This window comes from Silene latifolia, chromosome 3 (assembly GCF_048544455.1).
Source record: "Silene latifolia isolate original U9 population chromosome 3, ASM4854445v1, whole genome shotgun sequence".
Taxonomy (NCBI): Eukaryota; Viridiplantae; Streptophyta; class Magnoliopsida; order Caryophyllales; family Caryophyllaceae; genus Silene; species Silene latifolia.
In genome coordinates this window covers 131211263-131227096 of record NC_133528.1, presented here as the reverse complement: position 1 = coordinate 131227096, position 15834 = coordinate 131211263, and the positions used below count along the sequence as shown (strand labels likewise).

The following is a 15834-nucleotide window of genomic DNA, read 5'->3' as shown; positions in this document are numbered from 1 at the left end:
ATACACAACTCCAACAGAAATAGCACAAGTGATTTTCCTTTGAAGCTTACTCCTACCATTTCCACGCTTAAACCAACCAGCCAAATCAGTTGTAGGAAGGGAAAAGTTCAGAGAGTGTTGGAGACTTATAACACATTTCTTACTGTAGCAACAATCAAAGAAAAGGTGAACATGAGATTCAGGAAACATTCCACACAGGAAGCAAGTAGGATCAACATGAATACCCATCCTAATCATTCTGTCCTTGGTCAATAGACGTTTATGCATAGAGGCCCAATAGATGAAGAAATGTTTAGGGATGTTGAAGTCATTCCAGCAAACATATCTCCAAGGAACAGGAGCCACTGAAGGTCTGAGCTAAGTATAACCATCTTTCACCTTGTAGGCCTTATCAGTACCTAGCCATTTACCAGCAATATAACCAGGAGCAAACACTTTCATAGTATGGGCAATTTTCTTCCAGGACCAGCTGCAATCAGGAGGAGGATCATAACAAGTCCAATCAATACCTTTCATATACACATGATTGACCCATTTCACCCATAAGTGATCCTTTTTTGAGGCAATCCACCAAATGTATTTGCCCAAAAGAGCCTTATTCCATATCTTAGAAGCTTTAATATTAAGGCCTCCTTCTTCTTTGGGGGAGCAGCAGCTATCCCATTTGACACTTGGGTTTTTCAGATAAGTGTCTTTACCACCCCAAAGAAAATTACGACAAAGAGCATCCACCTTATTGATGATACCATTAGGGATAAGGAAAACTGAAGCCCAGTAAGAATGCATATTGGTTAAGACAGAAGTGACCAAAGTCAGTCTACTAGAATAAGATAAGTGCCTTGCCCCCCAAGCTCTAATCTTTGAAGTAATTTTGTCAATCAGTTTCATACCATCATTCTTTGTCATTTTTTTTTGAAGAGATAGGAATACCCAGGTACTTGAAAGGAAGAGTCACCCTCTTAAATCTAGAGACTAGAAGAATCTCATTAATAACATTGTGAGGCACTCCACTAAAATAGATATCAGACTTATCATTATTAAGAGTCAACCCAGATGCCTTAGAAAAAGTGGCAAAAGCCCTCAAAAGCCACATAATGGAAACAGCATCGCCTTTGGAGAACATCAATAAATCATCAGCAAAAAGAAGATGGTTCAAATTCAAGGGTTTACATCTAGGGTGGAAGTTAAAGGTAGGCTGCTGACCAATCACATTTAGGATACGAGACAAGTAATCCATACACAGAGTGAAAAGAAGAGGGGATAAAGGATCACCCTGTCTGAGACCTCTACTACCCTTGAAAAACCCAAAAATATTGCCATTTAAGGAAAGAGAATAGGAAGGGGAAGTGACACATTCCATAATTAAAGCAATGAAATGAGAAGGAAAGTTAAGACCATGAAGCATACTAGCTAAAAAATCCCACTCCACACTATCATAAGCTTTACTCAAATCAATTTTGATAAGACAACGAGGGGAGGAAGATTTTCTATTGTATTGTCTTACAAGATCTTGACAAATAAGTACATTTTCAACAATATTCCTTCCTTTAATGAAACCCCCTTGGTTAGGACAAATTAAATCAGGAAGAACATCCCCAAGTCTGGTACACAGGATCTTAGCTATACACTTGTAAATAGTGTTACAACAGGCAATAGGTCGAAACTCCATGACAGAAGAAGGATTTGAAGTTTTTGGAATGAGGGTTATGTTTGTGGCATTAAGTTGTTTGAGAAGCTTGCCATTTTGAAAAAACATACAAACAGCATTAGTAACATCCTCCCCAATGATATCCCAAGAGTCTTTAAAAAATTAGCTTGAATAGCCATCAGGACCAGGAGATTTGTTAGGGGGAATCGAGAAAAAACAGTCTCTCACCTCCTGAGGACTAACTGGTTTGAGGAGCAAAGCAGTATGATGGTCAGTAATGAGCTTACCTGTCCTCACAGTAGGATAATGGACCTTCTGGACAGGTTTAGAGGCCCCCAATAAAGAGATATAATAATCAAGAAAAGCCTTCTCAATAGAAGAGGGATCAGAATGTATCATACCATACATATCTTTAATCTGAAGTACCTTGTTCTGAGTGATCCTAGCTTTGATCTTCCTATGGTAGAAGGCAGTGTTAGCATCCCCTTCCTTGAGCCAATCAGTCTTAGCTTTTTGTTGGAGAAAGCTAAACCTAGCAGTATGGAGCTCAGAATAAAGCTTAGCAGCTTCCTTTTCAGAATGAAGCAGGGATAAGTCTTCAGGATGTTTATGCATAAGAGTCTGAATGTGATCAAGTTGATGTCTAGCCACCTCAGTAGATTTCTCAATGTCAGAATACTTATTCTTGTTCAAGCTCTTCAAAGAATATTTCAAATTTTGTAACTTATGGACCACCTGAAACATAGGAATTCCAGAAACATCCTTATCCCAGGCAGCTCTAACAATACTCAGGAAAGTAGCATCTTTGCCCCACATATTGAAATATCTGAAAGGGGTTTTCCTGAGTTGAGGAGCCTTCCTTCTATAGCATATCATGGGAGAGTGGTCAAAAAGACCCTCATTCATAAAATAAGAGTAGCTATCTGGATATAAGACCATCCATTCATTGTTAACAAGACATCTATCAATACGAGAAAAGACTCTAGTGACAGGATCTTGTTTGTTATTCCATGTGAAGAAGGAGCCCTGAGCATTAATATCCACAACATCACAGTAATCAACACATTGTCTGAAGTCAGAAATTTCACTCCAGAGCACAGTTCTACCAATCCTTTCATTGTAATTAAGAATAGTGTTAAAGTCACCACAAAGACACCAAGGAAGAGAGTTAGAGTCCTTAATCAATCTCAACTCCTCCCAAAGACTTTTCCTACCATCATCTTCATTGAAACCATAAACAGTAGTAAATAAGAAGAGATCACCAGTAGAGTTTTCAGTAACCTTCACAGTAATTTGTTGAGCTGAAGCTATTAAGAAAGAAATAGTGAAAAACTGAGGATCCCAAATGATCCACACTCTTCCTTTAGGATGATAAAGATTATTATTCAAACCAGACCAAGACGAACCCAAATTATTAAGAACACGAGAGAAGTCTTGAGTTTTAATCTTAGTCTCCACTAAACCAAAAAGACCTACTTTATTCTGATGCAAAAACCACTTCACATCAGCTTGTTTATTAGGTTTATTAATACCTCTAACGTTCCAACATCCAATATTATCCATTATTAATAAAAGGTGAAACAACTACACCACCATTCTTTTCAGGACTACCCTTAGGTGACACCACCTCAGCATATGAAACACCAGGAATCACAGGAGATTGGTGTTCTTGACGTACCAGTTGAATAATGGGACTTGTAGTGATTATGGCACTAGAATTGTGAAAGGTAGGACCACCAAAGGGAGGAGACTCAGGAACCTGAGTACCAGATACAGGAGGTGGGTCTCTGATAATAGGCCTCCACACTTGAGTAGCTTTCCTCACAACAGGGGCAACAGGTGCAGGTGCTGGCTTCTTACACATGTTTTTTGTATGACCAATACCCTTGCAAAGGTCACAGATATCAGGTCGCCATTCATACTCCACCAACACACAGATTTCAGTCCCTTTTTCATCCTTAAAAAAGATTTTATCAGGTAGATCCTGTTGGGGTTGGTGTCCTTAACAGTTAGTGCAAGGACTTATAAACCTCTAAAAGGATCAAAGGGCATACTTTGGTATTATTATCAGTTGATCCACGTTTATCAATAACGGTTGGCTTGCTAGATAAGTTTGACGTTATTGTCATACAGATGGCGGTGATCAACTGGTCCCTAAAAGTCACACCTATAGGATACGTTCGAGAGACGTGACAGTATGGAAATACTGTCATGTAGATGCCAAATTTGACTAACCAGTTAGTCCGAGTTATTTGACTAGTAATTAGTCAAATATGTGATGTTGAGATATTATATTTAATACGGATTAAATATCATGGGCTAAGGCGAATTAACCAGTTAATTCGTAAAATTAAATATAAAACGATTTATATTTAATTAAATGTATATTGAATATAATTATACAATACTGTTTTTGTCGGACACGAATTAATAATTCAACTAACCCGTATTATTAGCTGATGCCTTAATTTCCGATAACCGATAACAGTTTATAATCAAACCGCGTCATATACATTCAGTCATTGGGGTTCGGACTACGAGTCAAATAGAAGAGGAAATGGAAAAGCCCATTTCCTCCCCATGGACTCGGTTTGGCCGAGCCAAACATAGACAAAAGGAGAGCTTCTCCTCTTGTCTAACAAAATCGTTCATTAGACAAAATATTAGGGTTTTGAAAGAGCATTCTCCTCTATCGAAACCGAGATCTCTCATCTCTAACAAACTCACATCAGTTCTCCCAATATTGCAAGGCAATCGGAGAACACTATCTAGCACAAGGGCATATCTCGGACAAGTCTTGGGTGCAACAATTAGGAGGGAAACTCGTTTGATTCCTGTTCTTTACGCCGCACAATAAGGACCCGAGGTTATTTCTTGTTTATTATCGTTTCTATTGTTTTCATGTTTCATGACGATATTCGCATGTTAAATTTACGTTATAGTCCTAAATTTAAAGGGTAGTATACGGATATTAACCCTCAAGTGGTATCAGAGCGAGGCCACGTAAATTTTCTATGTGTTTTTCATAAAACGATTTTGAAACGGTTGTGTTTGTCTCGAAATTCGTGTCTTGTTTACACGGATGTTGCTTAAAACCGTGAGGCAGCAGGTTTTTCATCACGAAAATTTTTTTTTGTGTTGCTGCGTTTTTCTTTGTCTAGAAAACCGTGTCCAGTTTACACGGCTAAATTTTTTGAAACCGTGACATGTCTTACACGGTTCTTTTCATCTTGTTTATCAATTTGTTTTATGCATATTGTTGTTTTATACGGAGATTACAACAATATGTCAAGTTTTGTCAAAATTGTTAAATTGTTTTGATGCGATTTTGATCAAAGTTGGTTTTGTTTTGTCTCGTCAAAACTGTTTCACGAGGGTTTTGTTTTTCAGCCTTGTTTGCATTCGATCGAGCGTATTTCTACTCGATCGAAAGTGCTCTTCTCGCTTGTTTTGGTTCGATCGAGTCCTTGCTTTGTACTCGATCGACCCCTTTCAAAACCCTCTTGCTCGATCGAGTTGTCCTCGTACTCGATCGAGCAGATGTGCTAATAAAAGTACTCGATCGACCACCGGTTTAGTCGATCGAGCACTCCCTTAACAGCACCCCCTCGATCGACTTGCGATTCATCGATCGAGCCTGTGTGTTCCTCGATCGAGCACTGTGTCCCTGGATCGAGGGATTTCGTCTTTGATGACTTTGAAAATTTGTTTCTTTTGATTTAAATTTTCTTTTGGCTATAATATGTACATTATACGGATATTGTACACTCGCTATGATTGTGAAACGGTTCACACGCGTACCATTAAGTTATTTTAAAGCGTATTTAAAGTAACGGATTGTATTAGATTAAAATTAAATGATAGAAGCGGTTTTATCACATGAATTTTAATCATTAAAAGGTGGTTTGGACAAATTTAACATAATTACGGAATTATGTCACGAATGAATTTGTTTTAGTTGATGCATTTTTATTTATCGTTAATTTTATGAATGCCGTGAATGCCTTTTATTACGTATTTAATTTTTACAATTGATTGTAACTTAGTGTGGCCTTAGTAGAACGTGTTACCGTAATGATGGAACACGGTCTTGGTTGTATTTTGAGATCTCGCATCTCCGTTTTGGATTTTTCACTTGTAATTACAGTTTTAATTAGAATGTAAATAGGTTTATATTTGTAATTTTAAATTGTAATTTTTGAGAAGACCAAAGATGGAGACGAGATGCTCACTCCCGCTACTTGGATCAAGATGGAACATCAAGACAAGCTTTTCGGGTCCAACGGTGGATTCCAAAGATGTATTTTGTTCTTATACTAGGATAGGCCACACTAGGAAATTTTTATTTACGTATTGCATTCCTTTATTTATTTTTCGCAACGATTATTTGCATCATATTCCGCCTAAAAACCAAACCACCTATAATTTATTGCATGAAAACTGACACATATAGAGGTCACGAGTTAGTTTTCATTGACATTCTCATGTCACACGTTTTAAGCCATCATCCAAATAAATTCATTCACGACGACGCGCTAGTTATTCGTTCACTTAAAATGAATTATAATTTAGTTGATGGGATCTTCCTCGTATAAACAAAAATTGAGAACAGTCTTTATAGGTCAAACTCCAATGAGTCCCTTCTTCGTCGGTAGGCATACTATGACCCCTTCTACGTCGGGTAAGTTGGAACCGATTGACCTATTTTATCTCAACACTATGGTCACTCGTACGATCCTGTGACTATGGTGGACTATAGATAGGATTTACGGAAATCTATCGACCAAGAGTTCTTCCTAAGAATTAGCTAAACAGTTGGCTTATCGGTTTACGAAAATTGAGTCTTGGGATCACTTGTATCATTCTTGAGGGAGATCAATTATGCAAGTGGGAGAGTCTACATGTTTAAAATGATTTTAAAATAGACTTAAATCACCTCGATGAGTTGCTTATTTCGTTTTGTTTTTCTTTCTTTTTCGATGTAGATCACGTTTTTAAACTGCTAAACTACAAATGGTCGGTTCTACTGATAACCCAATGCCAAGTGCCACATTGGACCGTGAGTCCTGGCTTAGGATCTTCATGAATCGGATGAATCGGTCTACTCGATCAAGAATGATGGATCAAACTTCGCGGACCGGGAGGCGGCATTACGGAATGCTGCCGCTGCTGACGGGAAGCTCAAATATCTCTTGGAGCCTATCCCGGCAAACCCAGGTCCCACGGCTAGAGCAGCAGAAGTCACCAAGTTTAATGATTTCTGTATGGAAGCGGGTGCGATTAAAAACGTACTCATTTTTGCAATGGAACCCAATTTGCAGAAACGCTTCATAGCCCATGGTGCAAACAAGATTTTCACCACGCTCACCAAGGAATTCTCGAAAGCACCGAGAATCGTGACCTATGAGCATACCACTCGCTTCTTTGATGCGAGACTCCGAAGGGCCAACTGTTAGCCCACACATTCTCGCATGATTGAGAATGTCGAGAAACTGGAGACCTTTAATCGTAACATCGGCGAGAATATCGTTATCGACCGTATTCTTCATTCACTCCACGATGGTTATTCGCAATTTAGAGCGAATTACTATATGAATGATTTGAAGAAAACTCCCCATGAATTGCACTCCCTCCTCGTATGCACCGAGAAGGACATGAAGTTCAGTGGGAGCTCGAAACAAGATGTTCTCGTTGTGTCAAACAAAGGGAAAGGTAAGGGCAAAGCTCCGGCAAAACCCTAACAAAGAGGTAAGGCGAAGTTCAAGAAGTCGGGTTCAGGTAAGAGTGGTCCTGGTGAGTCGAGCAACTCATCAGGCATGACAAAGAGCAAGAATGAAAACATGGAATGCCATCATTGCCACAAGACTGGGCATTGGAGACGCACATGTCCTGTTTATCATGAGGACTTAAAGGCAGGTCGTGTTAAACCCGTTGGTATGTCTTCTCTCTCTTCTACTTTTATTCATATGATTGAGATTAACCACGCAAGTTACGGAACTTGGGTACTTGATACTGGTTGTGGTTCTCATCTGTGTAATCATGTGCGGGGGCTCCGAAACATCGAACCCCTCGTAAAGGGTGAGGTGGACCTGCGTGTTGGAAATGGAGCAAGAGTAGCCGCCATCTCCAAGGGGACATATGTGATCCACTTCCAAGCGGATTTGAGTTGTCATTATATGACTTCTATTATGTACCTAGTCTTTCCAAAAACATTATTTCAGTTTCTGCGCTTGATAAACTTGGTTTTTCATTTGTAATAGAAAACAATGCTTGCATTTTCTCATTACACGATATGATTTACTGACAAGGCGCGTTCCATGAACGGAATTTATGTTTTAGATCAGACCTCGGAAATATTACACATAATGAATAAAAAGTTAAAGGTTGGTGACAAAGATCAAACGTATCTATGGCACTGCCGTATGGGACACATTAATGAGAAACGCGTAAAACAACTCATCAAACATGGAGCTATCTCGGCTTTTGATTTTCAATCATTTGGCACGTGTGAATCATGTCTCATCGGTAAGATGACTCGGATTTCCTTCAAAGGTGTTGGAATGCGCGTTGCTGACCTATTAGGGCTCATACACACGGATGTATGTGGTCCTATGTCAATCACCGCACGAGAAGGCTATAGGTATTTCATCACTTTCACGGACGATTTGAGTAGATATGGCTATGTCTACTTAATGAAGCACAAAAGTGAATCCTTTGAGAGATTCAAGGAATACCAAAATAGGGTACAGAACCTATTAGGTAGAAAGATTAAAACACTGCGTTCAGATCGTGGTGGCGAGTATCTTTCTCACGAGTTTGATCAACACCTAAAGGACCGTGGGATTGCCCTACGCTTAACTCCACCGAACACCTCAAATTGAATGGTGTGTCCGAACGGAGAAATCGAACACTACTTGATATGGTTCGATCCATGATGAGTCACACGGTTTTACCCGATTCATTATGGGGTTATGCTCTTTTGTCACCGCTCTAATACTTAACCAAGTCCGTCTAAAGTCATTGACAAGACTCCATATGAACTATGGAAGGGAACGGTTCCTAACTTGTCCTTTATACGGGTTTGGGGCTGCGAGGCTTATGTCAAGTGGAGACCTAAAGATAAGCTCGGCCCGCGATCGGTCAAGACATACTTTATAGGTTATCCTAAAGGATCACGTGGTCATTACTTCTATTCGCCAACCGAACAACGTGTTTTTGTTGCGGCGAGTGCGACATTCTTAGAGAAGGAATTTCTCGAGAATGCAAAGAGTGATAGAACCTTCGACCTGTCGGAGATTCCAGAACCAAACACCGAGCAACCATTGGAGGAACCTGTTCCTTCAATCCCGGCTGCGGTGAATATTCCCGAGGAACCTAGGAGGTCGGGAAGAGTCTCTATTCCTCCGGAGAGATACATTGGTATGGTCGAGGAACATGACATAGATGACGTTCTACTCTTAACGAGTAGTGAACCCGCAACCTATAAAGGTGCCGTGACCAGTTCGACTCAAAGCTATGGCTTGAGGCCATGCAATCCGAGATGGACTCCATGTATGAGAACAACGTATGGGATCTTGTTGACTTACTCGCTAAGGTTCGTCCCCTTCAATGCAAATGGCTTTACAAGATAAAGCATTCAGTGGAAGGTCAACAAGATATCTACAAAGCACGACTAGTTGCTAAAGGTTTCACCCAAGTGCCAGGTTTGCACTATGATGAGATTTTTGCACCCGTAGTCATGCTGCGTTCCATTCGGATTATCTTAGCGATTGCCGCTTTTCATGATTATGAAATTTGGCAAATGGACGTGAAAACCGCCTTCTTAAACGGCTTTTTGGAGGAAGAGTTGTACATGGTACAACCCGAAGGTTTCATCGATCCTGAATATCCTAAGAAAGTATGCAAGCTTAAGCGTTCCATTTATGGACTTAAGCAAGCATCAAGGAGTTGGAATCATCGCTTCGACCAAGTGATAAAAGAAAATGGATTCACTCGATCAGTCGAGGAACCATGTTTATATATCAAGTCGAGTGGGAGCAAGATTGTCTTCCTAATATTGTATGTTGACGACATACTCCCGATTGGGAATGACATACCTCTCTTAACTTCGGTGAAAGTATGGTTGAAAAACCATTTCCGGATGAAAGATCTGGGAGAGGCGCAAAGAATTCTGGGCATCCGTATCTATCGAGATAGATCACGTCGGATGTTATCTCTCAGTCAGGAGTCTTACATAGACAAAGTCCTAGAGAGATTCAGCATGACTAACTCCAAGAAGGGGTTCCTTCCTATGTCTCCAGGGGTGCATTTGAGCAAGTCTCAGGCACCAGAGACACCGGAAGAGAAAGAGCGCATGACACGGATTCCTTATGCTTCGGCTATAGGATCAATCATGTATGCCATGATATGCACACGTCCGGACGTGGCATATGCATTGAGTATGACAAGTCGATTCCAACAAAGAACCAGGTGAACCACATTGGTGGGCTGTCAAGAACATTCTTAAGTACCTCCGGAGGACTAAAGATTGGGCATTGACTTATGGAGGCTCTCAAACGCTATGCGCAACCGATTCGCAGATGCTAGCTTCCAAACGGATCGTGATGACTCGAAATCTCGGTCGATTCGTTTTTACTCTTAATGGCGCTGCAGTCAGTGGAAGAGTTCGAAACAAACTGTTACAAAGAGATTCTACGACGAGTCCGAGTACTATGCCGCGTCTGAAGCTACAAAGGAAGCGATATGGATGCGTCAATTCTTACATGGACTATCCGTAGTGCCTAGTTCGAATGACCCGATCACCATCTATTGCGACAATAGTGGTGCCATCTTCCAAGCTAAGGAGCCTAAGTCTAGCAACAAGTCTAGACATGTACAACGGAAAGCTCATCTAATCCGGATTACGTGGAGCAAAAGACAAAGAGTGATAGAAAAGATTGCTACGAGATGACAACATAGCGCATCCTCTCACTAAAGCATTACGACAAGATAAGCATGAAGGGCACGTTAATTCCATGGGAATTAAACGTGTTCCTAAGTTGTAGTACTCTTTTATGGATCAAATTCATTCTCCTTTGTACTCTATACGACATCATCGTTTTGATATTTTATATATATATATTTTGTTTTTCATGTGGAATTGTACGACGATTTTGAACACCACAAAGTGAACAGAACAAACATCATATCTTGTTAGTCCTTAATTGCCCACATGAGCTGATAACTCGGCAATTATTTTGTGACGTTGGTTGATGGTGGGTTCAACGAGCCATAAGTCAACCGGTTGACTGACCAATCACGAGAGCGATTTATACGGATATTTCGTAGGACACCATTGTGACATCGACGTGGAGTCCTAAATGTTTTATAACATTCGTTGCCTGGTCGTGGATAGGACTTCCATGATGATCCTTAGAGTCGAATCTCTTGACTATCGACTGTCTCTTGAGACTACGGCAGATTTTGGGTGACTTTGGTTTCTTTCTCACGGTCATCCGTAACAGGGGCCAAGTAGATTTTTTTTTTTCGGGTCATTTCATGCCGTGCTTAGATCGGAAGGAGTCGAGTTGAAGGAAATATTCAGCCTTTATCGTACTCGATATTTCTCGGGGCCACTCGAGGAGTCAGAATCGAAATGCATGGCCATGCTCGGATACGGATTCGTTTTATCGGTTAAGTTACTCTCTAGTCGGGGAAACCACTCTAGATACGGATCGATTGTAAAATACGACCTTTGTGGATCCGATCGCAAATTGTTTTACATTGAGTGGGAGAAATTTTTAAATGAATATGAGAATCGGTTATCGCACATACACTTGTACGGACAAGTGGGAGTTTGTTGGAGCTTGTGTCCTCCAGTTAGTGCGGATAACGTCATTGCACATACACTTGTACGGACAAGTGGGAGCTTGTTGGGGTTGGTGTCCTTAACAGTTAGTGCAAGGACTTATAAACCTCTAAAAGGATCAAAGGGCATACTTTTGGTATTATTATCAGTTGATCCACGTTTATCAATAACGGTTGGCTTGCTAGATAAGTTTGACGTTATTGTCATACGGATGGCGGTGATCAAATGGTCCCTAAAAGTCACACCTATAGGATACGTTCGAGAGACGTGACAAGATGGAAATACTTGTCATGTAGATGCCAAAATTGACTAACCAGTTAGTCCGAGTTATTTGACTAGTAATTAGTCAAATATGTGATGTTGAGATATTATATTTAATACGGATTAAATATCATGGGCTAAGGCGAATTAACCAGTTAATTCGTAAAATTAAATATAAAACGATTTATATTTAATTAAATGTATATTGAATATAATTATACAATACTGTTTTTGTCGGACACGAATTAATAATTCAGCTAACCCGTATTATTAGCTGATGCCTTAATTTCCGATAACCGATAACAGTTTATAATCAAACCGCGTCATATACATTCAGTCATTGGGGTTCGGACTACGAGTCAAATAGAAGAGGAAATGGAAAAGCCCATTTCCTCCCCATGGACTCGGTTTGGCCGAGCCAAACATAGACAAAAGGAGAGCTTCTCCTCTTGTCTAACAAAATCGTTCATTAGACAAAATATTAGGGTTTTGAAAGAGCATTCTCCTCTATCGAAACCGAGATCTCTCATCTCTAACAAACTCACATCAGTTCTCCCAATATTGCAAGGCAATCGGAGAACACTATCTAGCACAAGGGCATATCTCGGACAAGTCTTGGGTGCAACAATTAGGAGGGAAACTCGTTTGATTCCTGTTCTTTACGCCGCACAATAAGGACCCGAGGTTATTTCTTGTTTATTATCGTTTCTATTGTTTTCATGTTTCATGACGATATTCGCATGTTAAATTTACGTTATAGTCCTAAATTTAAAGGGTAGTATACGGATATTAACCCTCAGATCCTGCCCCACCTGAACTTCCACCATAAGGCGAGCATAGCCTAGACGAGTTTTATCCATAGTAGGTCCATCAATGCGCATAAATTTCCCAAATAAGGCCCCAAACTTAGCTAGACACTTTTCACCCCAAAATTTCAACCCCAGACCACAGAGACGTATCCAAATAGGGACATTTTTAACTTTTTCTTTTGCCAAGGAAGCATCCTCAGTCCATGGTTTAACAACCAAAGGTTTGTTGTTAAACATGGCGAATCCTTGTTTCAGCACAAGGTCCTTGCACTCCATGGTAGGAAAACGCACAATAAAAACCCCATTAGGAAGGAAGGATATTTTATCATACTTATATTTACCCCAGAGACGTTGAATAAAACCAGACAGCAGTGACCATGGGGGATTCCCTCCTAAAACATAACATATGACCGCAGTAGACCAATACTCAAGCTCAGGCTGGACATCTTCAAGAGTGACTTGTAACAAAGGACTAGGAGAAGACGAGGGAGAACTTACTGCAGAGCGGGAACGTTTCCTACCAGAGACCTGGGTCCATTCTTCCTCTTCAGCAGCTTCCGCCTTCTCAGACTCATCAGGATTTTCAATTGTCTCTTCTTCCTCTTCAACAACGACGGTATCCTGACCAGACGTAATAGGACTAGGGGGACGATCCACAATTCCATCCAAATCAATTGAGGGAATTTCCATCATATCATTGACGGATTTGGTATGTTTCGCATCAGAGGATTGTGGGACATCTTTCGCTGCAGATTGAGAAGGCTCCATGGAATCGTCTAAATTGATACCAGTAAGATTACTAAAAGAGAGACGAAGTTTAGCTTTTGATCGAATTTTTTGTTTATTTTGGGGAAGTCGTGATTTAGGTTTAGATTTCCTAGCCATATTGCAGGGAAACCCTAATTAATCTAGAGAGAAGCCAGAGCTTTCTCTCACTAACTTTCCCATTTTTTTTTATTTCAACCTAATTTTTGGAATATCAGTTGTTATTATTGAGGAATATCAGTTGTTATTGAATTGAATCTGAAATATTGGTATAAAATTGTTACAAACTCATAGTTTTAATTTGTTTTTTTTGGTTAATTTACGATTAAATTATGTAATGATTACGATTTTATGAGTTGTTAAATCGTGTTATAATATCATTTTTACTGTTCATTGTCAATTCTAAGTATAAATAGTATTTGACAAAAATTTAGGGTTATGACATTGTGAGATTCATATCTGGATAATTTTCATGAAAATTGGGGCTAAGCAGTGACGATTAAATTATGTTTTGTAAAATTCTCGGCACATATTACTGTAATACTGTTACTGTAACATTGTTATTGTGGTATTGTTACTCTAACAATATTACTGTAATATTGTTACTGCATTACATAATATAGTGGATATTGAGGAATGGTCAATCATTATTGAACTGAACTTGAAATAGTGTTAAAACATTGTATCTTTGATGTTGTGAGATTTAACTCAATTAAATTTGATGGTATAACATTATTGTTGATCACTAATAGAGGGCCACCGGCTTTTGCATATTTTTTTATTATTAATGATCCAATGCTTTGTTTTGAATGTCAGGAAATTTGAAGAAGAAGTTTGAGAAATCAAGTTACAGAAAAAAAAAGTAACCAAAAAGATGGTATATAAAAAAAAAGTACCACACTCACAAATCAGTCATGAAGATAGGCGTGAAGAAAACAATGTTATTGAAGTTGAAATACTAGTAGAGACTTTTATTATGTATGATTATGATATATACTTGTTGTAGGCTTTTCACATACATTTTAGCATATCAGGACAAATCAGTATTCACTTGCTTTTTATTATTGTAATAATTAAAGTTTGATCTTTTAACATAGTATCTGTGTTACTTTGATAAATGAATGATATTACAAAAATACACAATTATCGTATCGTTGTTATTTTGTTGCGTAAATGTAATGATGTTACAAAGAATACAATTACTATATCATTGTTACTTTGTTGCGTAAATGATGTTACAAAGAATAATCGTCACTTTAAAAATGCAAAAAAATCTTTATCATTACACTTCAGAACTACATTATACACCGTGTTATATAATACACGAACTAAATAATAATTATTGTAACATTGCTGTCATGTTAGTTTAATGAATTAATGTTTTACAGTAACACTGTTACAGTAATATTGATATACCATTGATGAATTAAATATAACGAAGATGTTACAGTAACACTGTGTAAATTTGATTAATGACTGATGTTACTGTAGCACTATTGCTGTGACGTGGTAGAATAAGGATTGGTTGTATTGGAATTAGGAGGAAAGTACAAAGTTATCTAATAAACTAAAACAATAAAGTGGTGTTAACCATACAACAAACAACACAACAATGGTAAAAGTGTCCACTAGCATTCCCACTTCAATAACATTGCTTTCTTCATGCCTATCTCCGTGATTGATTATTCAACGTCTTGTTTTTTTTTGTATATATTGTATGCATGTGCGCCTTTTTTTTTGTGTTGGTTGATTTCTCAAACCTTCTTCTTTCTTCAATTCTGCTGACAACAAAAACAAAACATTCGACAATTACTAGATAAACCATATGCGAAATTCAAAGGTGGTCCATTATTAATGATAATTTCACAAGAAACAATATTACAAGAACATCATTACAAAGAACATCATTGTGAGTTTGTGACAATGTTAAACCATATTTATTTGAAAAAAATCACATAACATCAAATATACAATGTTGTAAGAATATTTTAAGTTCAATTAATCATGCGTTTTAATGTTACTTAAACGCTATTACAAAGAATGTCGTTGATTATTTTACGAAAACTAATTGAATCCTCACATTTACCGCAATCATATTTTTACGCTATTAAGTTATACCTTCTATTCATGCCTTGACAAGAAGGAATATGATTTGTCAAACCTGAATATTCCATGAAGCAATAATGTTACAGTGATAATGTTACAGTAATAATATTACAGTCCGCAATGAAATCCGCAACGAACTTGATGAACATGTAAGTAACAACGCTAAAACTAGTTTAAAAAAATGACACATCAAACAAAACGCGAACAATCAGTAGCATGATTCAAATTCAATAACATAAAGAATGTGCGTATTGTAAACACATTCTAGAGGTTTCAAATTTAATGAAACAAAGTCAGGACAATCAGAACTAGCAGAAGTTATATAAAATCACAAAAATTAGAAGTTTCAAGTTTCCAGTAATCGTCATTGAAAACGCGATCCCTGAAAAATTTATACA

General features: G+C 38.5%; 1 protein-coding gene across 1 annotated transcript; it reads right to left on the bottom strand.

Annotated features, from left to right (window-relative positions):
- Positions 1-357: 357 nt before the first annotated feature.
- On the bottom strand, positions 358-13450 carry LOC141649703 (uncharacterized). The gene is made up of 5 exons (XM_074458385.1): positions 12551-13450; positions 3237-3632; positions 1936-3130; positions 931-1800; positions 358-764 (listed from the first exon to the last, which is right to left on the bottom strand). The coding sequence occupies exons 1-5, from the start codon at positions 13448-13450 to the stop codon at positions 358-360; spliced, it is 3768 nt and encodes a 1255-aa protein (XP_074314486.1).
- Between the last annotated feature and the right edge of the window lie 2384 nt (positions 13451-15834).